Below are 26,421 nucleotides of genomic sequence, written 5' to 3'. Positions count from 1 at the left end.
ATGAGACCAGCTGCGGGTCCGACAGAGGCCTTAAGACCACCAACAAGGACAAGAGCAGATCCAAACACCGGAAATACGGGGCCGGATCTGAGAGCCAAGCGCGCCCACGTTAGGGGGCCGAAAGGCGTCACCACTTCTCGCCCAGTAGCGGTGTGCGTCGCAAGGGGCGGATCCAGAAGGCTGCTCGCTCCAGACCCCGCCCTACTCCCGAACCCCGCCCCCTAGCCGGAAAGGGGCGGGCTCGAAGCTGAAGGTCCTGAGCTTTTCACACTTGGCAGACCTGCTCTCGAGACTGTTTTGCGCAGCCCGCTCTTCGCCATCCGCTGCCGGCCGCCAGACCTTTTTGGGGCCTCCCCGCCCCCGAGCAGACTCGCGCCTGGAGGGCCACCGCCTGACAGGCGCCGCGGCAAAGGGACTGGCTGGCTGAAGGCCGCGCGGGTGGACGCGGGGCTGTCGGACCCTGCAGCAGGGAGAGCGGGCTCGGAGACCCTGAGCCGCCTCCTCGCTCAGTGCTTGTCTGGGTGCCCCGGCCTTCCCGCGGCCTCGGAGCTGCCGGCTGAGGGCGCGGCCCCGGCGGGCGGCCCGGGGGGAGTGGGCGGCGTGGCCGAGGTGGGGCGGGCGCGCTGCTGCTGCCCGGGCGGCGCCTGCGGCTGCCGGGGCCTGACGCTGGGCTGCTTGCTGACAGCGCTGGGCCTGGCCTCGCTGGCGCTGGCCCGCCGTTCGCTGCAGCACCTGCTGCTCTGGGCCGAGGGCTTGCCGCCGCTGCTGAGCCTGCTGCTCTTCGTGCTGGGCTTCGTGGCCGTGTCGTTCCCCTGCGGTTGGGGCTACATCGTGCTCAGCGTGGCTGCTGGCTACCTGTACGGCTTCGTACTGGGCATGGCGCTCATGGCGGCAGGCGTCCTGCTGGGCACCGGCGTCGCGCACGTGGTGTGCCGGCGCTTGTTGGCAGCTCGCGTGGCCGCCCGGGTGCGGGGCAGCGAGCGGCTGAGCGCGGTCATCCGTGTGGTGGAGGGATCCGGCGGCCTCAAAGTGGTGGCACTGGCCAGGCTGACTCCCATTCCCTTTGGGCTACAGAACGCAGTGTTCTCGGTGAGTGGCGTCCGCGGCCCTCCGATTCATGCCTGTTAAGAGTGGTTGGGACGCCTGAGAGGGTGCTCTATGGGATCAGCGCCAGCCAGAGGTGACAACGATAGCAGTTACAGTGACTTTTTCTGGAAGCCTGGGAAAGCTCACAGAAGTAAAGCTATCAGGGTCAGGCCTTCAGTGGGAGTCTAGCAGAGGGAGAATACCCCCCTTCTGCACGCGTTTGGTTGAAAGTGAACAGTCCTCATGGCTGAGAGTGCAGATGAAAGGAAATGTCCATTTCCAGTTGAACTGAGGCTCAATTGTCAGGTTGTCTAGTAGCGTTGCGACAGTCAACGGGTAACAGCTGCATTCTTAGCTTTCTCTGTCTCCTGAATCAGTTTGACTCCACTGTTTAATGACATGAGGTAAACATTGGGGCTTGTAGCTGCCAACTCCACACTGAGTTTCCTAATTGTAATAGGTCTTTACTTTGTCCCCTAATTTGCTTTAATACAATGTAAAGAGGAAAATCCTTGTGCTTATTTCTTTGAAGGAACTTCATTTTGAAATCACCAGGTAACCGTGTACCCAGTGAGCATGTTTTTCTTCTTTACACGCTTCCAGACTTTCTGCCCTTGCATGTTCTGCTATTGCACTTAAATTCCTGTAGCTTGTCTGCTCCTTTTGCAACTGATGGAGGAACAGAAACTCTGCCTGTGAGGAGACTGACCCATTGCAAGAAAGGACTCCTCTTTACACAGTTGGTGTGACTTGGGCACACATTACCAACCTACCTGCCTGTAGGGTTGGACTAGATTACTGAGTTCCCCAAATTAACTAATTCTGCAGAGTTTGCAGAAATTTTTCAAGAACTCAGCCTCTCAGCTAGACTTAAACTGTGTGAAAGTAGAGAGAGATAGCATTCAAAACCATAGGAGTGCTTGCATTATATATTGCTAGTGGGTCTAGCACATTGTTTTGTTTAGAAAATAAATAATTTTTACTCTCTAGAAACTTTCTCATTTTGTTTTCTATTAAGAATAATTCCAAAAAGCTTTCCTCTTTGTGACAAAATAAGATTTTTTTTTCTTTTCTCTTGAAATCCTTTTACAAATCTCGAGTTGCCTCTAACCAGCAGCATCAATGACTGGACTGAATTTTGGTGGAGGCCTGGAAGTACATAAGGTGTTACCTGTAGAGATCAAGTTTGGCATTTACAGTAGATTGGTAGGGACTTGGTGTTAATTTTTTCCCTTTCACAACCTCCTACAGTAAGAAGTGTAAACATGAACTTTCATCAAGCTCAGGTAATATCAAGTGTCCTAAGACTTTGAATGATGGTTGGACTAAGGAAGTTTGCTTAGCTCTTCAGTATACTTGTATTCTTGTAATCCTTGTCCCTTTCTTGTCCATCTGCTGTGGTCATGCTGTTCTAGGTTCTTTCCATGCACTGGTCTAGCCTTTACACCAGCCCTGCAGCAGGCAGTTGTGCATGCTCTGTAGTCTGCTGTTGGATAGTAAGGAACACAGAGCTGGTGCAGGGAGTCTTGCTGCTCAGGTTCTGTAGGTCAAGTTGCTTGTTCTTTCTGTGTTTCAGTCTCTTATTTGTAAATGGGGAAACTAGTGTTACCACTTTGTAGGATTATTAAGAAGAGTGCATCAGGTAAATACATATAATAGAGCCTGGCTTAACAAACATGTATTAATACATCTTAGCCTTAGTAGACATTACTGTAATTACCCAAGGTCACCTAGGTAGTAAATAAATTATAGAGTCAAACTTTACACTATAGTCTGATGATGGGATGTCATTGATGGCTCTGTTTCTTCCTTTTGGTCATATAATAAGGAATAAGGACTCATTACATATTTATTAATTGAAAATAAGGTGTTTTTTGATAATGTTTCTTTACCATTGAGTAAGAAGTTGTATTTTGTATGTGCAAATTAAGATAATTATGTAGTTGAAACTGAGCTTAACCAGGGACAGCTCTCAATTTGGCATTGTGGGGCCAAGAGAAAAGAAGGAAAAAAAAGATCTCTTGAAATAGGTACTATTAGCACAATTTTATCATGTAAGACTTGGGGGCTCAGTTATCTTGGAGGTTGTTGAGGGTGGGCCCCCACTTCCCTCTGAGGTGGCACAGCTGAGGGGTGAGCTCAAGTTGGGTTGATTAGGTATATCACACTGAAATTTCTTACTTGTGGTCATGTGCAGAGAGCTTTGTGAAGCCATTGGATGTAGTCTCATACATCTTGTCCATTTCCATTATTCAACCTGAACAGCTTACTAAATTCATTTATGGTGTGTAAGTGAAAAGAAAGCTTAGGTGGATGTTGTGTTAGAGTGACTTTCCCTTCTACTTTTGAGACATCCATTCCAACCCTATCCTCTCCAAACCCAGGCTCCTTTGGCCCTCCACTACTGCCCTCTTTTCCAGGCATATTTCTCTTGTTTTCTTCTTCTCTGTATTTTAAATTATTCACTCCCTCCCTCCCAATCATTTTCTCAATGCCCATGGATTAGAGAAATGTATCTGGTTTTACCTCAAAGAGGACTGAAGTGTAGTGGTCCTGAGAGGCACAGTCTTGGAAACAGACAACCCTCAACAATGTCCGCTGAGCTAGGGTTAATTGAACTAGTCCAGTGAAGGCAGTATTTTCCCTGGGACATAGTCAACACTCAATAACTGTTAGCAGTTACTATTATCAGTGGTGTGGCTAGCGGCCTTTACACTTACAGAGTCAAGATCTGATTGTAAAGGTGAATATACCAAAGAAGGAAGGGGTTCTCCCCCTTCTTACCTGTCCTCAACCATAATTCTTCCTGCTTCCATGTGTGTTAGGAAGGGATAAGCAGGCTGATAGCCCACTTTGGAAACTTTTTTTTTTTTTTAAGATTTCATTTGTTTATTTTTAGACAGAGGGGAAGGTAGATAAAAAGAGAGGGGGAGAAACATCAATGTGTGGTTGCCTCTCACGTACCCCCTACTGGGGACGGGGCTGGCAACCCAGGCATGTGTCTTGACTGGGAGTAGAACCAACGATCCTTTGGTTCATAGGCGGGCACTCAATCCACTGAGCCACACCAGCCAGGGCTAGAAACTCTTTAAATAGAAAATAAGTACATAACACTTTAGAGTATCAATTCTTATATCATAAGAAATATAATTTCCCACATATTTAATTTTTTTTTCTATTTTAAAGATGCACAAATATTTCTGCCAGGAAATAGTTAAAGCTTTTTCCTCCTATGTTTTCTACAAAATCTTATTTCTGTAGGTCTTACTGCTGCCAGGTCTGATCTTGGTACTACCCTGCAGAAAACCTTCAAATGGGTTTTCTTGTCCCATTAGGACAAATTCCAAACCCTCATAACTACTCTCTAGCCTCTCTTCTGCCATCCCAAGTTTACTACATGCCCTTTAATGCATTAATTTATATAATCCTTCACACTCTAAGAGGTAGATACGATAATTCTGATTCAAACATAGCAAATCATGTCTGTAGCCTTGAAACTTTAGGTGTTCCTGTTTATCAGTTGCTGGAAAAAGAAACTGGTTCGATAAGAAAGGACAATTGATGCAGGTATAGGAGTAGATCAAATACTAAAAGAGTAAAGCTGACTAGAAGGAAATCATTTATAAAGTTGAGAACTGGAAATGTTCACAAGAATAACATTTCATTCTGTATTTAGTAAACCTTAAAGTATTTTTTGTAAGCTCTCCTTTAAGATGCCCACTTGGGGTCATCTGGACTTCTAAAGTTTAAAGTTACCACCTGTGAAATGTTACCTTTAATTAAAAAAATAATACATGATCATTGGTTTTTATAGGTAGCAGTGTTTGTATCAGTGCTTGCAACTTTCAAAGGGGTTTGATTTTATTCTTATTCCACAGGAGATCCTCAAAATAATTCTTTCTCTTTTCTCTGTGGCTATAGAGGAACTTAAAAAGTCAAGACTCATAGTTTCTATTTCTTAAATCCACATGGGAAATTTTATTTCAATTGTTAAATCTTTGAAACCTAAAATAATTTAAAAACATAGACCATAGCATGAAAGATCCTCTTATTCCTATGTTATATACCATGTGACAGTTACAGAGCAGAATTTTATGCATGAAATCCCTTAATCATCACAACAGTCTTGGAAGGTTGTGCCAGTGATGGAGAGGCTGAGTTTTGTAGGGGGCAAATACCTCATAGTTGAAATCAGATTTGGTTTTAACATTTACTGTGACATCTTGAATTATTCATACTTACTTTTTTTAACCCATACTTTCTTGTGTTTAATACCTGCTGCGCTGCGTAGCTGTGATAAAATACATAGTTTGTTTATTGTATACTATTTCTTTCTATCCTCTGCATGCCAAAATGAGAACACTGACATTCAGAGATTTTTTTAACTTAAAAATATTTATAGTGCACTCATTAAGTGCCAGACCCTGTTCTTTTAACATGCACTTTACTTAATGCTCACATCAACCCTAATCCTCACCTAACAGCTAAGTCAGGCAAGGCATGGTGTGTGAAGTAATTAATCCAAGATCAAACTACTGGTGAATGGGAGAGTCCTGGACTTATCCGGGAAGAGCTGGGTTTCTCAAAGACCTCCTGGTTTCAGTGCCATATGGGTTTACAGTTCACAAATCTGTATCTTCAGCCTATTGTATTGTAGTCTTATTATCCCTTCCTAGATTAAAAAAAAAATCTTTAAAAGCAGAGAAGTCTTTTAAGAGCTTAACAGTATTTGTTTTTTTCTTTCTACAAAATAATTATTGTAAGAACTTTGAAAAGTACAAGTTATTTTTACTTGAAAAAAGTCAATATTTTAGTGTTTATTTTTCTAGTCTTTGCATTTGTTAATGAAATGCTTTGCCTCTGTAACATTGTAAGTAAATTTTATAAATGAGTTTTGTGACCTTTTACTGAATTTAATGAACATTTTGTCATTAAGTATACCACAAAATTACTTAAAATGATCACACAGGTGGCTATGGTTTTCTATCTTTGTATCTTTATTTCTGCTTAGAGTGGGCCTTATGTAGAGAAGGCATATGATAAATTTTTGTTGAATGAGTAAAAATTATAAACCTATAGTTTGTCATATTCTATAACAATCTTTTTGAGTATTCAGAGAAACTTCATTGCATTTAGACTATAGATTGAATATTTGCATTGACATTATATATTCATTTTGAAGATAATATCTAGAAATGTAATGTTTTATTACTAACTGCAAATTATTATAAGATTCAAATTTCTCATATTTACTTATTTTATATATTTAACATGTTTATTCTAAAATAAAGTTCTTCATTCCTGTACGCATTCCATACTGTCAGGAAACTTTCTAAAACTTAGCCCCACTTAATGTCATTCCTTAACTAGAACCCCCCAGTGTCACTCCATGACCCCTACAAACCTCACCCAAGTACTTTTCCCATCTTTGTTCTGCAGGATTCCTCTGCATGTGCCCTAGAAACAACCTAGACTGCATGCCAGTGTCCAGTACAGCCTGTGCTTTCTCGCCCAGTGTCGTCTTCCCGTTCATTTTCTTCCTCATCCCACGTGTCTACCTGCCAACCCAGATGTACCTTGCATAGTTGTTTCCAAAGCCTCTCCTTTCACAGGTCACTGTTGGCCCCTTTCCTGAAGCTAATTTTAATCCTGTTCACTCTAATGCTCTGCACACATGGCTCCTACTCTGCTTGTTCCTAAGGGGCTGGTGTGTATTGTCATGTGTAATCCTTCAAGGTAGGTTAGTTGTATCTTTACTTGCCGTCTCTGTTGGTGCCACTCAGATCTTGGTGGGGCAGTTGCTGAGTCAGTAATTTGTTAGGGTGTTGTGAGTGACCTTCCAAACCAGCAGAACTGCATCTAGTTAATCATCTGTGAGTGCAGATGAATGTTGCTTTACTGAAAATAAGATCGTAGTGAAGGAAGAACCAGAACTCTCACGAACTAGTAATACCAAGGTGAGGACATGGAAAACTCATTCTCAAAATAGCAGTATCAACAACAATGTAAAATGCTTGGAAATAAGTTAATGTCATGCAAAATATATGAATAAAACTAGTAAATATTAATAAGAGATATAAAAGATTCTGAGAATTTATAGAAACATTTTAGAAAAGAATGCTGAATATTCTGGAGATTTCAGCTGTATCCAGATTAATTTATAAATTTACCACAATCTTTACCTTATAAAATTGAGTAATATTTTTTTGAATGACAAAGTAACCTAAATGTATCTGTAAGAATAAATAGCTAAGCATAGTTATGACAATTTTTAAAAGGAGAGAAATAAAGATATTAACTGATAGTCTTTACAATACAAGATTTAAGATATCAGTGGACCATATTAAAGCCTCATATAGATCATTGTATGTACAATTGCTTTATTTCTAATAAAGTAAATATCACAAGTCATTGGAAAAGTTATTAATTATTCCACAACTAATGCTAGGAAAATTAGTTATTGGGTAAGGGGAGGAATAGGTATGTTTAAGCCAAGTAAATACAGGAGGAATAAGTGGTAAATGTTACAAAGGAAAATATAATAAAAAAGAAATAATAGGTACAAACCAGCACTAGGATCTAAAAAGACTTTACTAAAGCTAAAAGCAATGAAAAAATCATGGGAAAAGATTGATAATACTTGATTACATAAAAATGTAGAAACAATTGTATGTCAAAACAAAATTAAAATGTAAGGGACCCTATAGAGGAAAATATTTGCAACAGAATAGTCAAAAGATTGCCCTTACTATATAAAGAGCCCATGTGAGTAAATAAGAAGAATACTTAACGTTCAAATTTTAAAAGGGACAGATGTGAACAAATAAAGCCATAAAGAAATACAAATGAGAAAAAAGTATATTTAAAACTAATATCATTATACTTACCTGGCAGGAGAGATACCATGATCACGAAGGTGGTATTCCCAGGGCTACACTTATCCATTGCACCCTGGATGTGCTGACCCTTGCGATTTCCCCAAATGTGGGAAACTCAACTGCATAATTTGTGGTGTGGGGGACTATGTTCGTGTTCTCACTGGCAAAAAAGGAAAAAAGAAAAAAACTAATATAAAACTAATATCAGTGTAAATTGAAATAGTACAGATTAAACAATGATGAAATACTTTTATCCTTGTCTAACTTGGAAAGATTGAAATTTCATACTTAAAGTTGATATAATGAAATGGACACTAGTACATTACTTATTGATAGTTATGTAAATCGCTGTGGACTTTTTTTGGAAAACAGTTTTTACAGTTTGATCCAATATTTCCCCTCCTAGTGATTTTCCTTAAAGAAGTGGAAAAATACTTTGTATTAGTAACTTGTGTAAGAGATCACTCCAAAACTGAGTGGCTTAAACAATAAATTATCTCAGTTTCTGTGGGTCAGGAATCCCTTTGCAGCACCCTGGGTGCCTCTGACTCAGTTCTCTCTAACACCTGCAGTCAAGGTGTGGCCAGGCTGTCGTCATCTTAAGGTTTGACTGGTGAATAATTTGCCTCCAGACAGGCCTCAGGTCTTTGCTCCCCTTGGTTAAAGACATGCATTCCTCACCTCTTGGGCCTCCCCACAGAGCTTAAAACACCTTACCAGGTACAGTCTGAGCTCTAGAGAAAGGATCACAGACTGTGTGAATACTGAGAGATGGGTTTTATGGAATATTTTGGACACTGACTCCTATAATGGTTAGTGTAGTTAGTATAGTTAGGTTAGTGTACAAAGGTTTTCATTATAGTTTTTTAAAAATTTATAATGGCAAAAAAGAAATACATAATCACATATACACAAAGAAAAATATAAGGAAGTGATTTAAATGTTCCATGCCAAAAGAATGGTTAAATTGAGCTGCAGCCACACAGTGGTAGTGAAATTGCATAATGATAATAATTTACCTTTTTTGAGTGTCACTCATGTTCTAGGCATTTACTAGAAAATATTTCTAGCAAATATCATGTAGGGTGGCAGTTATCATTTTACAGATGAAAAATTGATGCTCCAAGACAAGGTATAGCTGATGGAGTTCCAGTACCGCGAAGTCCTTCTAGGGTTATCTGACTTCAAAGACCTGTGACTAGAGTGCCGTTTAAGTATGTTATGAAGAAGAATGACATGAAGAAGACTTTTTACAAAGTGATCCATTTGTGCATATTTTATGTACATGTAAGAAAGAAAAGATAGTCATAAATGTTATCTTTTAATGTAGAATAATAGAATATTTAAAAAATTTTAACTTTATTTCATTCTAAATCTTCTACATTTGTATGTATTCCATTTATGATCATTTTCAATAGTTAGGTCCCTGTAACATATTTCAGCTCCCTCTATCCCCAAGGAAAAACCACTAGGAAGACTTATACACACAGTTTTATGTGAGATTGAAAGTTTTGTTGGTAATAAATCATTATCCTATTCCCTTTAATTTGGTCTTCTAGATGACTGATCTCTCTTTACCCAACTATCTGATGGCATCTTCAGTGGGACTGCTTCCTACCCAGCTCCTGAATTCCTACCTGGGTACCACCTTGCGGACCATGGAAGATGTCATCACAGAACAGACCATTAGTGGATATTTTGTTTTTTGTTTACAGGTGAGTTGAAGGCCAAGGGTTGTCTTTTTATCCTTGTGTGACATTGCTGTTTTAAACCTAACAGATTGTATTGAAAATAATTTAAGAGGATTTTTTTCATGTCTTTTCTTGTTCTTTCATTTTACTTAATATTTTGACAACATTTATATTTTTTATTGTGTGGCTATATGGAAGTATATAGAACTGAATTTATACTAATGAATAATCTCTTAAACAAAAAAGGGAATAACAAAAACCAGGTTCTTTCTGCAGTGATTATTTTCAAAGTCCTCACTAAATCAAATACTAAATACTCTATTTTGAGTTAGTGTGAAGTGTTACTACTCTTTCTAAAGATAATTTTAGTGAGGTTTTAGTGGGGTTGGGTTTTTATCTTAGTTACTTTATCTTCAAATTATTGAACTCTTCTATTGGTACTTTTTAGAATATTATACTGGCAATGTAAATTTTTTTTCTGGTATATTTTGAGGTAGAACAAATGTTTTTCAGAAAGTACTGCTTTATAAAAAGTAAAGTATTCTGCTACAAATCTAAATGAGATTTTTATAATGGAGTATTATTACCATGTAAATTGTAATATAGTTTGGGGTATATATAATACTGTATTAGAGGTTGATAAAAGAGGAGAGTCCTGCTATGTAGACACATTTATTCAGTACTTTTAAATTGCATACAGAAAGACTTTTATCTCTTTAGTTGTGACCCATTTTACTCCTGAGACATACCAAAATATAAACTTACCATAAATTTTGATGATTTAGTAAGATGATGCTGATGATGAGGATGATAGCTAACCTTTAATGAGTGCTTTACATGCCATATACAAGATCTGTCCAGAAGGTATCCAGCCATGTAATATGAGAAATAGAGACATTTATTGAAGAAGATACAAGATACAAGGAATATTGTACATAGGGCAATGACACCTCAGTCCCCTTCAAAATAGTCACATTGGGAACTCACACAGTTCTCTCCATCTCCATCAACTGGCCCATCATATTTTCCTGAATCTCAGTGATTGTATGAAATTTCTTCCCTTTCAAAAGTGATTTTCATTTTGGGAAAAGGCAACCCAGATTCACAGGGCACCGAATCTGGGCTGTAGGGAGGCTGAGTCACCTAGGTGATTGAAGTTTCCCAAAAAACTCTGCAGCAGACATGATGCATGAGTGTTGTCATGATGAAGCTGCCAATCTCTAGTTCCCCATAGCTACAGCCATCTGAATCATCTCAGGAGTTTCCACAGAGGAATGTTCAAGCTTAACACAAAATTTGATGCAGACTGTTGCTCTGCTCACGCAGGTATTTTGAGTGCAACCGCCCACACAATACACATGTTCACTTAATGGCATCTACTGCCCCCACTGACTAGTACAGTGAAATTATCATTGTTCACACATTGCTCATTCCAGTCCACTTTCCTTGACTGCCATGTTGCATCGAAGGCGTGCAAACTGTTGCCGTTATATTAACAATGGCTTCACTTTTTCTAGACAGACCTCATATTTAAGCTCATTTAATTCCTAGCAAAATCGTAGGAGGTCTCTACTTTTATTACCTCAAGACCACTGTGGACATCTCTTCCCAATACTTCCCTTAGTGATGTAACATTTGTAGCTTAAAATTAATCATGGCAAAGATATTTACACCGTGGACAATGGAAGGTGCTCCAAGTTAAGATTCCCAACCTGTGATCTCTAAGAACTTGTTTGTCAGCACACCAGCAGGTAATAGGTTGTCTAAGGTCATAGATGTAAGGACAGGATGAGGCAGTTGACTCGAGAGAACATTCATGCTCATGACCAGTGAACCGTAGTCTGCTGAACAATAATACTAGCTAGACAGTCAACCAAAATTATTAATGCTGTACTTGTTAGTTTTAATTCAGACTGTTACTGAATATGTGGTATCATGTTACAGATTTACTGTTAATGACATTTTTCTCATGTTTTTGAGGCTATTGTATCTCGTATCAACATTGCTATGATAAATAAAGCCAGACTGATTTCCTTTGTACTCATGCAATACAAGCCTAGTAAACAGTAAGCCCAGGAATTTTTATAATGAACTATAAATAAAGCTTGTCAATAAAAGGGCTTGTGAAGGAAAACTTTGTAATATTTTTGGTATTTGGAGAGTCAGTGTTTTTTCTTTACTATTTTTAATTCAGAGCTAAATGTTTTCAAATAATCTGAATCTAGGTTTAGAGTTTTTATTATAGTTGGTTTATTTTTATTAATGCTAATCACTTACTAAAATTTGTATGTATTATATTTATGTAATAATTTGTTTAGAATCATCCTGAGGTACTACTATAATATTCTGATGTACACTGTATTCTCCGATTTGTTTAGTATAAACTTAAGCATATTTGTTTATCTTTAGTTTCTTGAAAATGAGTAATCTGCTTAAAACCTCTTTTTTTCCCTTATAGTATGTTTTTGAGTAGTTAGAATTCCTCATGTTAACAGGTTTCAGAAGGTTTTCAGTATTTAGTACTGTATATTTCTGTGCATCTCATTAATTACCTGTAATTACTGGGGTTACAGCAGGCATTTGTCAGTGGTAAGTCTTAAAGTGTAGGGTCTTCTTTTTCCACTGATTTTTTTTTTACTTTGCAAAACTGGCAAATTTAACCTTAGGATACAAAAATGGGTAAAAGACAAATATTTCTTAACCTTGGCATTTATGAAAAACAGTCACCAAAACAAACAAAAAAAAGTACAGACATATTTATGCTTTGATCAGATCTATTGATATTACAGCTAAATTTGTTTCTGGAAGGACTTAGTTCAGCTCACAGAAAATAAATGAAAAGCAAGGGGAAAGGAGGGAAATGAGCATAAGAAAAAAGGAGGAAGCTTAGTTTGCAGTTGGTGGAGTTAGGGTCTTTGTGACATTTCTCTCTTTAGCTAGAAATGAGCCATAGATCTGCAACAGTTTTAGAGCTGTCTGCCGAGTCCATAGTATCCACAGAATTTAGCAACAGCACATAGATGCTTATAGGAGGCACAGCTATTCCAAGTCAAGATTCCCACCTGTAGGAATCTTGCTGAGATCCCATGGTCTGTTCATTCAATTACTCTTGTCCTTGCCCATATTTTTCTGTGCACCCACCTCCCCTGCTCTGGATAAATCTGTCTCATCTGCTTTGTACTTGTTCCATTGAGGAAGTCATAGAACCAGACAGATTGTTTACAAACATCAGCTGGTCTCTCCACACTGCCCATATCCCAGCTATTTCCTTAGTGACATCTTCTAATCCATCTGCTCTCCTCACAGTTTGACTCCTTCCTCTATTTGCCTCTCAATTCTTCATAGACTCTCTTCTTGCTTTATAGCAAAATCAGATCTTCAAATAGAAAACCCCTCAGTTTCCATTTGAGAAATCTGTTAACCTCCCATATTTTGCTCATGCTTTCCAGTTGATGGTGAAGAGATCCTGTGCTTGAGGCTTCTGTTTTAATAGAGAAATTTTATAAAAGAATCATTTTTTTTTATTTTACACTTTACTGAGCTTAGGAAGCGGCGTGTGGAGAGGCAGTACAAACCAACAGGCCCTAGGGTCCAGAAGGACATCTCCATGTGGACCGAGCCAGCTCACCTGCCTGGGAACTGAAAGGTTTGCCTCTGGGTCTGAGCCTCCTTCCTATTGTCTTGCTACATCTGCTCTTGGAGTTGTTACACTACCCTCATCTCAGACTGCAGAATAAGAACACCTTCTTCCCTTAGTATCTTGATTGCTTTTCCACTTTCCTGGCCCATTTACCAGTCTTTTCCTCCTCTCATCCCTACATCAGTGTTTCTCAACACTATAGCCAAGGCTTTCCAGTCTGACTCTGAAAACTTTTCTTCTTGGTATATCCATTGCTATTATGTTTGTGTTAGGGTCATAGTAAATGTTCAGCTCAGCCTTCATTCCCTGTTTCAGACCCATTCACTGCACCTCAAGTCCAGCTTGTCTCAAACAGGACTGGGCATCTCATCCATGTTTAGCATCTCTCCCCATTAGTTCTAACAGTGTTTCCATCTCTATCTCTACATGGTGTCACTTTGCACTGCTAAGTACCAAACTTAGGGTTTTCAGTAATTGTATTTTGTTTTTCTAAGAACTAACGTGTTAGGGAAAAAACAAGCTTCAAAGCCCCACCTTTAAAATATGTAATTTGCTTAGAATTGTATTGGGTGATGATACATACTTCATGGTGCCCCCTGACCAAGTTCCAAGTCCCTTTGCATCTACCTCTCCTCCATCACCAACCTGCCTCCACCTCACCCCCACCACCCTTAGCACTTGGAGTTAAGACACTGTCCCTATAAAATTTAAAATTATGGATAGGCTTAATGCAGCAGTGTTGCATTTTAGGGTTACCTGTGTTTTGAGCAGCCTTTGGAAACTTGCTTAGACATCACACAACAACTGCCCAACCCTCTTTCTCTTTTAAATTGGTTCCAAGCTCTAGAAAACTGATTTACAAAAGACCTCTGAATAAATACTACTTAGAAGAGATGGCTGCTGAGACATTCTGATGAACTATGTGCTGCCTGCTAAAACATAGGGACCACAGCTTCCTATTGAATGCAAGAAGCCAAAGCCACATGGCTTGAGGGACTTCACTGAAATCACATCACTGTTGAGCAACTAATCCAAGACTAGAACCTCACTTTCTGTGTGATGCTTCCTCTAGAATCCCTTTGAGTGGCATTTTCAACTCATTGCCATGTTTCCCTTTGTTTTTATTTGTTCCTAACTACAGACTTGTGCATTCACAATTTATTGTTAATTTTTGAAGTTTATTGCAATTTCATTTTTCCAGTGGGTCTTAATATTTCTAATTTTGATTTCACTAGGTATTTCATCTGCAAATGGTGGTGCTTCTAAGTGGGCTTAGAAATATCTGTGGACGTTTATCATTGTACAGAGATAGAAGCTATATTAATTACATCAGTGAAGTTCAGCCAGCTGTTACCTCTGTTGAGCACATTTTATTCCTTGAAGGAAGCTTGTTAGTGCAGAGACAGGTCTGACTTTTATTATTATTATTATTATTATTATTATTATTATTATTATTAATTTAATAATATTTTAGTTTTATTTTTTTGTATTTTTTCCATTACCATTTAACCCTCTTACACTGCTCTACCCCTATAATCACCATATTGTTGTCTATGTCCATGAGTCCTTGTTCCTTTTGGCTCAGTCCCTCCACACCCTTCATCCCCCTGCCACACTGTTGTCACACAATGGCTGTCACACTGTTCTCTATTTATGAGCCTGTCTATATTTTGCTTATTAGTTCAGTTTGTTCATTAGATTCCACATATGAGTGAAATCATATGGTATTTGTCCTTCTCTGACTGGCTTATTTAATTTAGCATAATGTTCTCCAGGTCCATCCATGCTGTCACAAAGAGGAACGTTTTATTCTTTTTGTGGCTGAGTAGTATCCCATTGTGTAAATGTCCCATACTTGGTTAACCCACTCATCTACTGATGCACACTTGGGCTGCTTCTATATCTTGGCAATTACATACAGTGCTGCGAGGCACATAGGAGTGCTGATGTTTTTTCAAATTAGTGTTTTGGATTTCTTCAGATACATTCCCAGAAGTGGGATCACTGGGTCAAAAAGCAGACTCAATTTAATTTTTTGAGGTATCTCCATACTGCTTTCCACAGTGACTGCACTAGTCTGCATTCCCACCAACAGTGCAACAGGATTCCCCTTTCTCCACATCCTTGCTAGCACTTGTTTGTTGATTTATTGATGGTAGCCATAGGTGTGAGATGATAGCTTATTGTGGTTTTAACTTGCATTTCTCTGCTTATTAGTGATGTTGAGCATCTTTTCATATGTCTGTGGGCCACATGTATGGCCTCCTCGAAGAAGTGTGTATTCAGGTCCTTTGGCCATTTTTTTCATCGGATTTTTTAGGTGTTGAGTTTTGTAATTCTGGATGTTTACTGCTTATCAGATTAATTGGTCAGTATGTTCTTCCATTCCACATAGGGTTGTCTTTTTAGTTTGTTGATGGTCTGTCTCCTTGGCTGTGCAAAAACTTTTTAGTTTGATATAATCCCATTTGTTTGTTTTTCTATTGTGTCCCTTGCCTGGGGAGATACAGCAAATAAAATATTGTTACGAGTAGTGTCTGAGATTTTACTCCCTATGTTTTCTTCTAGGATTTTTATGGTTTTGGGTCTAATATTTAAGTCTTTAGTTTATTTTGAATTTATTCTTGTATATGGTGTAAGAATGTGGTCTAGTTTTATTTTTTCTGCAAATATCTGTCCAATTTTCCCAACACCGTTTATATTTGAATAAACTATTTTTAGGCCATTGTATGTGCTTGCTTCCTCTGTCAAATATTAATTGACTTTAAAGGTATGGGCTTATTTCTGGACTCTCTATTCTGTTCCGTTGATATATATCTGCTTTTATGCCAGCACCATGCTGTTTTGATTACTGTGACCTTATGATATAGTTTGATATTACATAGCATGGTTCCTCCAGCTTTGTTCTACTCAGGATCACTGTTCCTATGTGGGGCCTTTTGTGGTTCCATGAAATTTTTTGAAATACTTGTTACAGTTCTGTCAAATACAGCATTAGAATCTTGATAGGGATTATGTTGAATCTATAGATTGCTTTGGATAGTATGGACATTTTTAATGATGTTAATTTTTCCTATCCATGAATATGGTATATGCTTCCAGTTATTTGTATCTGCAATTTTTTTCTACAGTGTCTTACAATTTTCTGAGTACAAGTATTTACACCATTGGTTAGATTTATTCCTAGGTATTTTATTCTTTTTGAAGAAATTGTGGGTGGGATTATTTTCTTAATTTCCCTTTTTGTTAGTTCATTATTGGCTTATAAAATGGCAACTAATTTCTGCATACTAATTTTGTATCCTCCTACTGTCCTGAATTCATTTATCCCACTTCTAGTAGTTTCTAGGTGGATTCTTTGGGGTTCTCTGTGTACAGTATCATGTCATCTGCAAATAATGACAGTTTTTCTGCTTTGTTGCCAGTTTGAATGCCTTTCAGTTTTTCTTCTTGTCTGATTGCTATTGCTAGAAGTTCCAGTACTATGTTGAGTATGAGAGGGGAAAGTGGAGATCCCTGTCTAGCTCCTGATCTTCAGGGAAATGCTTATATTTTTTGCCCGTTGAGTATGATGCTGGCAGTTGGTTTGTAATATATGGCCTTTATTATGTTGAGGTATGTTCTCTTATTGCCACATTCCTGCGAGTTTTTACATAAATGGGTGCTTTTTCATATCTATTGATATGATCATGTGATTTTCATCCTTCATTTTGTTTAGCTGGTGAATTACATTTATTGCTTTGTGAATGCTGTAGCAACCTTGCATTCCCAGAATAAATCCCATTTGACTATGGTATATGATCTTTTTGATATATTGCTGTATTTGGTTTGCTAATATTTTATTGACAATTTTAGCATCTATGTTCATCAGGGCTATTAGCCTGTAATTTTTTTCTTTTTTTGAATTGTCTTTATCTGGTTTTAGAATTAGGATAATGCCGGCCTGTAAAATGAGCTTGGGAGCTTTCCCTCCTTTTGAATTTTTTGAAGTAGTTTGAAGAGGAGAGATGTTAGTTCTTCCCAGAATATTTGGTAAAATTAACCTGTGAAGCCATCCAGTCCAGGGTTTTTGTTTGTAAGGAGTCTTTTTTATTACTGCTTCAATTTCAGTAGTTGTAATCTATCTATTCACATCTCTGATTCTTCTGATTTGGTTTTGGAAGATTATATGTTTCTAGGAATTCATCCACATAGTCTAGGTTGTCCATTTGGTTTATATATAGTTGTTCATAATATTTACTTGCATTTCTTTGTATTTCTTTGGTGTCAGTTATCCTTTTTTTAAGTATATTTTATTGACTATACTATTACAGTTGTCCCATTTTTTTGTATCCTTTATTCCCTCAGCCCTGCATCCCCTCATACCAGCATTCCACACCCCCTTAGTTCATGTCCCTGGGTTGTACATGTAAGTTCTTTGGCTTCTCCATTTCCTGTACTATTCTGAACCTATCCCTAATTTCTGCCTACCATTTATACTTCTTATTCCCTATACCTTTTCCCCTATTCTTCCTACTCTCCCTCCCCACTGATAGCCCTCTATGTGCTCTCCAGTACTGTGATTCTGTTCCTGTTCTAGTTGATTGCTTAGTTTATTTTTAGGTTCAGTTGTTGACAGTTGTGAGTTTATTGTCATTTTACTATTCATATTTTTCATCTTTTTCTTAGATAAGTCCCTTTAACATTTCATACAGTAAGGGCTTGGTGATGATGATATCCTTCAATTTGACCTTATCTAGGAAGCACTTTATCTGCCCTTCCATTCTAAATGATAGCTTTGCTGGATAGAGTAATTGTGGATGTAGGTCCTTGCCTTTCATGACTTTGAATACTTCTTTCTAGCCCCTTCTTTCCTGCATGATTTCTTCTGAGAAATCAGCTGATAGTCAGCTGATGGGCACTCCTTTGTAGATAACTCTCTCCTTTTTTCTTGCTGCTTTTAAAATTCTCTCCTTATCTTTAATCCTGGGTAATGTAATTATGATGTGTCTTGGTGTGTGCTTTGATGGGTCCAACTTCTTTGGGACCTTCTGGGCTTCCTAGACTTCCTGGAAGTCTGTTTCCTTTGCCAGATTAGGGAAATTCTTCATTATTTTTTCAAATAAATTTTCAATTTCTTGCTCTTCCTCTTCTTCTTCTGGCACCCCTAGTATTTGGATGTTGAAACATTTAAAGTTGTCCTGGAGGTTCCTAAGCCTCTCCTCATGTTTTCAAATTCTTGTTTCTTCTTTCTGTTCTGGTTGAATGTTTATTTCTTCCTTCTGGTCCAAATCGTCTATTTGAGTCTGTTTCCTTCCCTTCAACTGTTGGTTCCCTATATATTTTTCTTTATTTCACTTTTCATGGCCTTCACTTTTTCCTCTATTTTGTGACCTTACTCATCCATTTCTGTGAGCAGCCTGATTACCAGTGTTTTGGACTCTGCATCTGATAGGTTGACTATTTCTTCATTGCTCAGTTCTATTTTTGGAGTTTTTATCTGTTCTTTCATTTCGGCCATAATGCTTTGTCTTTGCACACCTGTTACATTGGAAGGGGCAGAACCTTAGGTATTCACTGGAGCATGGCAACCCACATCACTGTGTTGTGGCACTGTATGTGAGAGAGGGGTGATAGAGGGAGCAATGCTGTTTGCTTGGCTCTTGGCTGGCTTTCAGTTACTTACGCCACAAGCAAATTGGGCCCTTCTGGTGCTGATTCCAGGACACGTGGGCTTATGTGTATGTATGTAGGACATGTGGGTCTCTCCTATGAACTCTCCTGTGAGACTGGAAGTTTCTCCTGCTACCACAACACCTACAGATTTTTACAGCCAGAGGTTTTGAGCCTTTCTTTTTTCCACACTGGAACCCTGGGTTGCTCAGTCTATCTTGCTCTGCAGTTGTTCTCAGTTTCTCTGCATGCAAATGTGAGACCACCTGTCACTGCTTTGCCTGCCCAGTCCTCCAACAACAGCCTTGCTATGCATCTTCTCTTCCCAGGCTGCCCATCTCCAGCCCTCCTACCAGTCAGGACAAATGTCTCTTCTTTAACCCCCTGGATGTCAAACTTCTATATAGTTAGATTTTCTGGCAGTACTGGTTGTTTTTTGTTTTTAAATTCGTTGTTGTCTTTCCTTTGGTTGTTCAAGGAGTCAAAGTGTATCCACCTACACCTCCATCTTGGCTGGAAGTCTGGTGTCAGTAATATTTTCTCCTCTTTCATTCTTTTGAGACTTCTGATCTGATATGCTCTTTATCATTTCCTTCCTTTTCACTTTGGGCTTTGTTTGTTCTTTTTCAATTTCTTTTTAGTGTAAAGTTGGGTAGTTTATTTGTGTTTTTTCTTGTTTTTGAGATAGGCCTATAATGCTATGAATTTCTCTCTGAGAACTGCTTTCTCTATGTCCCAAAGATTTGGGGATTTTGTGTTCTCATTTTCATTTGTTTCAAGGTATCTTGATTTCTTCCTTGATCTTGTTGACCCATTCATTGTTTAATAACGTTACTTAACTTCCATGTCTTTGTGTATTTTTCAGTGTTCTTGTGATTGATTACTAGTTACATAGCATTGTGGTCAAAGAAAATGTTTGATATGATTTCAGTCTTCTTAGACTCATTGAGACTTGTGTCCTAACATGTGGTCTATCCTAAAAAAGGTTCCATGTACATTTGAAAATTATGTATATTCTGCAGTTTTGGGGTGAAATGCTCTGAAGATATCAATGAAATCCATTTAACCTAGTGTGTTACATCAGGCCACTGTACCCTTGTTAATTTTCTGACAGATCTATCCATTGGCACCAATTAGGTGTTAAATCCCCTACTATGACATATCTGCTGATCTCTCCTTTTATGTCCATCAAGATTTGCTTTACATATTTAGGTACTCCTGTGTTGGGTGCATAAATTTTTACTAGGGTTATATCCTCGTATTGGATTGTTCCCTTTATCATTATGTATAGTCTTTTCGTGTCTCTTACTGTAGCCTTGGTTTTAAAGTTTCTTTTGTCATATAGGTATTGATGACCAAACTTTTTTCCCCTTTCCATTTGCATGAAATCATCTTTTTTCATCCCTTTACTTTTAGTCTGTGTGTATCTTTTGATCTCAGGTGGGTCTCCTGGAGGCAGATATATGAGTCTTGTTTCTTATTCATTCAGTCTTTTGGTTGTAGCATTTAAGCCATTTACTTTTAAAGTGATTATTGATAGATAGATATTTATCACCATTTTATTTTTAAACTATTTTCCTTTCTTTTTCTTTTTCTCTTCTTAAAGGAAGCCCTTTAATATTTGTTACAGTACTGCTTTGGTGTTAACAAACTCCTTTAGTCTTTTTCTTGTCTGGGAAGCTCTTTATTTCTCCTTCACTTTTTTAATGATAGCCTTGCGGGGTAAAGTGCTTTGGTTGTATGTCCTTGTTTTTCATCATCTTGAATATTATATGCCAATCCCAAGTCTAAAATGTTTCTGTTAAGAAATAAGATGACAGACTAATTAGAGCTCCCTTGGAAGTTTTTCTCTGGTTTTCTCTTTCAGCTTTTAGGATTCTTTCTCTGTCTTTAAGCTTTGCCATTAGAATTATGATGTATCTTGGTGTAAATCTCTTTGGGTCTACTTTGTTTGGGATTCCCTGCACTTCTTGGACTTGTGTGTCTTTTATTTTACCAGGCTAGGGAAGTTTTCGATAATTATTTTTTCAAATAGGTTCATGATCCCTTGCTCACTCCTTTTGATTTAGCCCCATGGTGTGGTTGTTGTTATGCTTTATGTTGTCCAAAATGTTTCTTAGGCTATTCTCATTCTTTTTCATTCTCTTTTCTTTTTGCTACTCTGCTTGTTGTTGGGTTTTTTTCCACCTTGTCTTCCAAATCACTGATTTGATCCTTTGTGTTATCTATCCTACTGTTTATACCTTCTAATGTATTGTTAATTTCATCTATTGCATTCTTTATTTCTGACTGGTCATTTTTTATTGTTTCTATGTTTTAATGTTGTTGATCTTATAATCATTACTCGAAACTATATCTGATAAATTGCTTGCCTCCCTTCATTTAGTTCTTCTGAAGGATTCTCTTGTTTTTTTCTTTTAGGACCTGTTTCTTTGTCTACCTATTTTGGCTGCCTCTTTGTTTTTGTTTATATATATTAGGTAGGTCTACAAAGACTGGTTCACACGTATGTTAGATGTTGCCTATGATTGGTCCTGGGCAACCTGTTCAGAGCTATCAGCGATATACAACTTTTTGCTCCCTCTACTGGGCCTGGGTATGTGCAGAAAGAACCAGGCTGTGTGTTAAGGCTGGTTTTTACCAGCACCGGTCCTTGGGGAAGGGTCAGCTAAAGTGTCAGCTCAGAACTTCCAGAAACCCCCTTCAGTTGTTAAACTTAATCACTGAGATAACCTCCAGTTGTACTCCTTAGCAGCCTGACTTTAGCTTCACAGGGTGGGGCAGAGTAATTTCTGTGTGCTTCCCCTCAGACTAATGCCACTTAGAGGGAAGTACTCTGCCTAAGAAAGATGGCCCCTGCAGTATGGGTAATGATTGAGCACAGGAATTCTGGTGGCTGTTCCTTCAGGTCTCTCCACAGAGACTCTCCTCATGCATCTCTTGTCTACTCTGTCATCCCTCTGCCAAAGTCCAGAGTAAGTGGCTATGTTGGCCCTTTAGGAGGCTGTCTGTGTGTCTAGCCATCTCTTCCTGGCAGATAGAATACCCACTGCTTTTCACAGCTGGATGTTATCTGGGTTCTTTTGCAGCTCTGTGCTGTTAGGTGCAGAGCCCGGCTTGGGGTTTAGATCCCACACTTCTCAGTGGGAATGCCCTCCCCCACAGGCACTGAACTATCCCTCTGGAACTTCAGCTGCTGCCCATGGGATCCCAGCCAGCCCTCTCACGCCTCCTTGACACTTTCTACCAGTCACATTGAACTCAAGTGGTTTTTTTCTGTCTGTCCTTCCTTGGTTATAAGGGTTCTCTCCAGCTAGTATTCTGTTAGTAGTATTCAGCTCATGTCAGCTGACACTAGTAGTGTCATGGTACTAGTAGTAGCATGGTAGTGTCAGCTAGTATTCAGGATGTTTTATCTATTAATTAGTTATAATTCCATTTTGGTCCTGGGAAGAGGTTTGTGCAGCTTCCACTTATTCCTCCACTATCTTGGATCTGTTATGGAACAAACATTGTTTACATAGATTAGAAGGAATGTATACCTGCCTGTGTTTACCTGACAACATATAATGGTTACCTATAGATTTTGGCTTATATTCCCAGTAGAGTCAGGCAACGGAAGAATAAGTGACTCTGTGTGAACTATTTAAAAATGTCACCTGAGCATATTTAAGAAGCGTCCTGTTTGAAACATTTCTAAGCCACATATTTATTGCAATTATTTCCTTCCCTTTTTCTGCATAAAATATTAATTGGCATATTCTATTTTATTTACAGATTATTATAAGTATAGGCCTCATGTTTTATGTAGTCCATCGAGCACAAGTGGAATTGAATGCAGCTATTGTAGGTTGTGAAATGGAACTGAAAACCTCATTTGTGAAAGACAGTCAGCCAGATGCCAGCAGCTCATCATACAACAAGCGGATGCTGACATTTTCTGGAGCTGGGATCAACGTTGTGTGACTCTAGTGAACTATAAGGTTGTTGAGAGCCTGGTATGCTGTCCAAGGTGCAGTTTCCTCACAAGGGCAGAGACAAGGACTAACCCTATTATAACACAAACAAAACTGACTAGTTTTTAAATTGCATACCTTGTTTTGGAAGATAGATGCAATTTTGGCTGTACCGCATTATCATTGTTGTGCCCGTAAAGGCCTCTTGGTCTGCACTTTAGCATTTTTAACTTTTTCTTTCTGGATACTTATGAACAGAGAAGTGACCCAATTATTTTTCTGGTTAGTCTTTATTTATAAAGTCCCTGGATATCTGTATTCATCTTTCTTACTTCTAAAGACCAGTAAAAGTATGCAGTTTTAAACGTACAATACTATTGGGTGCCCTTTGCTTTCGTAGTTTTTCCAGAAGGGATAAACAGATTTTGTTTTGTTTTATTTTTTTTAAGTGGGACCACTTTGCTTCCCTGTTCTTTCCTAGTTAGAAACAGACATTAACTTTGGGTTGAATGTATTTTTGCAGGCACTGCATTGTTGCAGGGCCATTTACACCAGTTCACACAAGCTGAAATCCTAGACATGAGACTGAAGTGCTCTTAAGAAACCTTTTATTTCCACTGTGTAATGTGCAAAGAAAGAGAGAAGTTAATCTTGTTGCATCACTTTACCCTCCTTAGGTTCATCATCAAAGGGCTGTTCCATAGCAGTCTTACTCAATCATTTCATTAAAATACACGTTTTTTTTTTATATTCATCGTTAAGCTGTGAAATAAAAATGTCCTTTTTTTAAAATGTTCAGCTTACTATCATTGAAGATGTCACTCAGATGGCCTTATTTGATCAAAATGCCTTTTTAAAAACACAAGCTTTAAAATTATGTTTATAATTTCATTGAAGTACATATATATTTGTCCCGATTGCCTTCAGCTTTAAAACTGTAATCTTAATATGATGTAAACTTAATATATAAAATCTGTATTTGCCCTACTATTGAGTGGGTTTGTTTTGTTTCAGTACTCGTTTATCTCTGATAAGACTCAGGAATTCTGAAATGTGAACTATATTTTTTAGTAGTACTTATGAGTATAGCATACAGTAATTTGTTAAAGGATTCATATGCCATCTGTATTAATTTATCACCTAATATTTTTAATATAGTTTAATTGTGACTTTAAAGACTCAGTATTTTGTTTTTTATAACCAAGATTATAGATATGAACGCAAATTTTCTGGAAGGTACCTCATTTTTGGCAAGAAGATTCCAACTTATCGAAGACTTCCAACTTGTTTTTTCTTTAGGGTAAAATCTTTGCCCTGATTTACTAAAATGCAAAAGAATTCTTTGAAAGCAGATTAGTCTAGTCTTACACTGAAGTGCGTTTGATTTTAATGTGTAAGTTTTTTGTGCTATTGCAGGTATAATTTTTTCTTTTCCTTCATAATACATGTGTTTTCTTACCTTTGAGTAACAATGAGGTGCACTCTAAGTCCATACCCAGGAGACCTTAGTACAGACCATCTGAGTCCACAATACGTAACTGGCCTCCAAATCTTTCTTTATTGGTAGAAAAAAGTATAGTATTGGAATATTCTTATTCTTTTTTGAATCCTAATTACTTCTTTAGTTCTTTTGGTTTGTTTGGTTTTTAAAATTATTTTACAACAAACAATACTTTTGATTTACTCTTTTCTATCTAACTAGAAAAATTTTTCTTCTGCTCCTTGTTTGTTGGTTAGTTTGTCATTAATTTAAGATCACTACCTTTATATTTGTGTTACACTTAATGTATTTTGAAGTACATTTATTTACTTAACATTTTATAACTTGAATAATTTCACCAAATAAATACCTTTTGGTGGTTTGTAATCAGTCTTCCAATTATTGCTTGGTACTTTAAATAAATATGTAAAAGTAAAAAGTAATTTTTCTGTACTCTGCCAATCATCATTTATATAATAAAATCATTCATTTTTACTTAAAATATTATGGATTTGCTGTTTCTGAAATACTAACATGAAGGCAGTTTTCTGTCATTGTCTCCATCCTCCACTGCAGTGATGCTGTTTGCTGGCTGACTCCTGCTGCTGGTATCAGACATGTTGTCTGACCAGGACAAAGTGTTGCCCTGCCTTGCACCCCAGATCTAGCAACATGTTTCTATATGATTTTTTTACATTGCCCAAATATTGTCTCTGGTCATACAGTGTATATTTATAAAATAAAATGTTTTAGATTTCTCAGACTGTTTAAGTGCAGTATAAAGTTGCTTTATGCCCATTTTGAAAAGCGTACAATATACTTAATTTTTAAATCTGATGGCAAATATGTTCTAGTTTTAATTCTCTGGGCCTTTTCATGTTTTTCATGTTTTCTGGTTTATTGTTACTCATTTCATTTACATGCCAAATTGTGTCATGTAAATTATTCTTAAATAGCACTTCTTTTTACAAACATATATAAATTAATAAGTGCTTACATGTCTATTTTCATTTAATCATCTGATTTGTGAAATGACTTGAAATCTATACCTTTTGGTTTGTGAAAATAGTAGAACCAAATCTCTGTTGCTAGAATGAGTATTTTGAATTTATCTTCAGAAGTATTTGTGGATTTCTTCAGAGCCATCCATAATCTTGTTTTATGCCTTTGTAACCAGCTGCAAACCTTTGTATGATGACTTTCCCCTGAGAGGGTCAAATGTGACCTCAGGGATGGACTTTTGTTTCAGCCAGGCCCATCACTGTGTCAGAATGATGGCAACTATAACACTCTCTGATGTTTAAATTAGATATTGCTGATTTCTGTACAGTAAACTAGTTAGGATATAATTTTTTTAAAGATCATCTCTAAGCTGGAAATTTCTCCGTGGAGGAATCACTTGCCCCACAGGATATTTAAATCAGAAGTTTCAGTAACCTTACATATTGAACATAAACTGTTCCACTTGCCCCCACAACTGGATTATAACTTGGCACTTCTGAATTGCAAATAGTTTGAATTGCTGCAAACTATTTTCTAAGGTGGCTAAGATTTAAAACATAATTCTAAAGGTGAATGAGTAAAAACTAATTGGAATTCCAGATTACATGTGTGCCTGAGGAAATAAAAGGTAAAGTTTGATTTCCCTTCTCTCTTCCCTTTCTTTCCCTCTATAACTTAATGGACAGAGACATGCCCCAGGGGAAGAAAGGAGCATGTGCTTTTAGAAATGTGCATGTTAATAGCCAGACTTTGAGGGATTATTGTTACAGCACATGTTCTATGTACAAATGATTCTTACATTCTGATGTCCAGCTCTCACTCTTCAGTTTGTTTTTCTAATAAGCTTGTCCCCACTCATCTGCAGGGACACATTCCAAGACCCCCAGTGGATGTCTGAAACCATGGATAATACCGAATCCTCTATGTAGTATGCCTTCTACATATACACACCTGTGATAAAGCTGAATTTATAAATTAGGCACAGTAAGAGATTAACAACAATGACTAATAATAAAATAATTAACAAAATACTGTA

General features: G+C 37.9%; 1 protein-coding gene and 1 non-coding gene across 2 annotated transcripts; both read left to right on the top strand.

Annotated features, from left to right (window-relative positions):
* On the top strand, nt 1-25,102 carry TMEM64 (transmembrane protein 64). The gene is made up of 4 exons (XM_045842414.1): nt 1-144; nt 226-1,089; nt 9,524-9,679; nt 22,725-25,102. Exons 1-4 carry the CDS (start codon nt 1-3, stop codon nt 22,911-22,913), a joined length of 1,353 nt encoding a protein of 450 aa, XP_045698370.1. The 3' UTR covers nt 22,914-25,102.
* LOC123821245 lies at nt 7,966-8,128 on the top strand. Its single transcript, XR_006786094.1, has one exon. It is a non-coding gene; the product is annotated as a U1 spliceosomal RNA (small nuclear RNA).
* Nucleotides 25,103-26,421: the final 1,319 nt, after the last annotated feature.

This window comes from Phyllostomus hastatus, unplaced genomic scaffold (assembly GCF_019186645.2).
Source record: "Phyllostomus hastatus isolate PE091 unplaced genomic scaffold, TTU_PhHast_1.1 phas_contig_38, whole genome shotgun sequence".
Classification (NCBI taxonomy): domain Eukaryota; kingdom Metazoa; phylum Chordata; class Mammalia; order Chiroptera; family Phyllostomidae; genus Phyllostomus; species Phyllostomus hastatus.
Note: the sequence above shows the minus strand (reverse complement) of the source record. Positions and strands in the feature narration are given on the sequence as shown.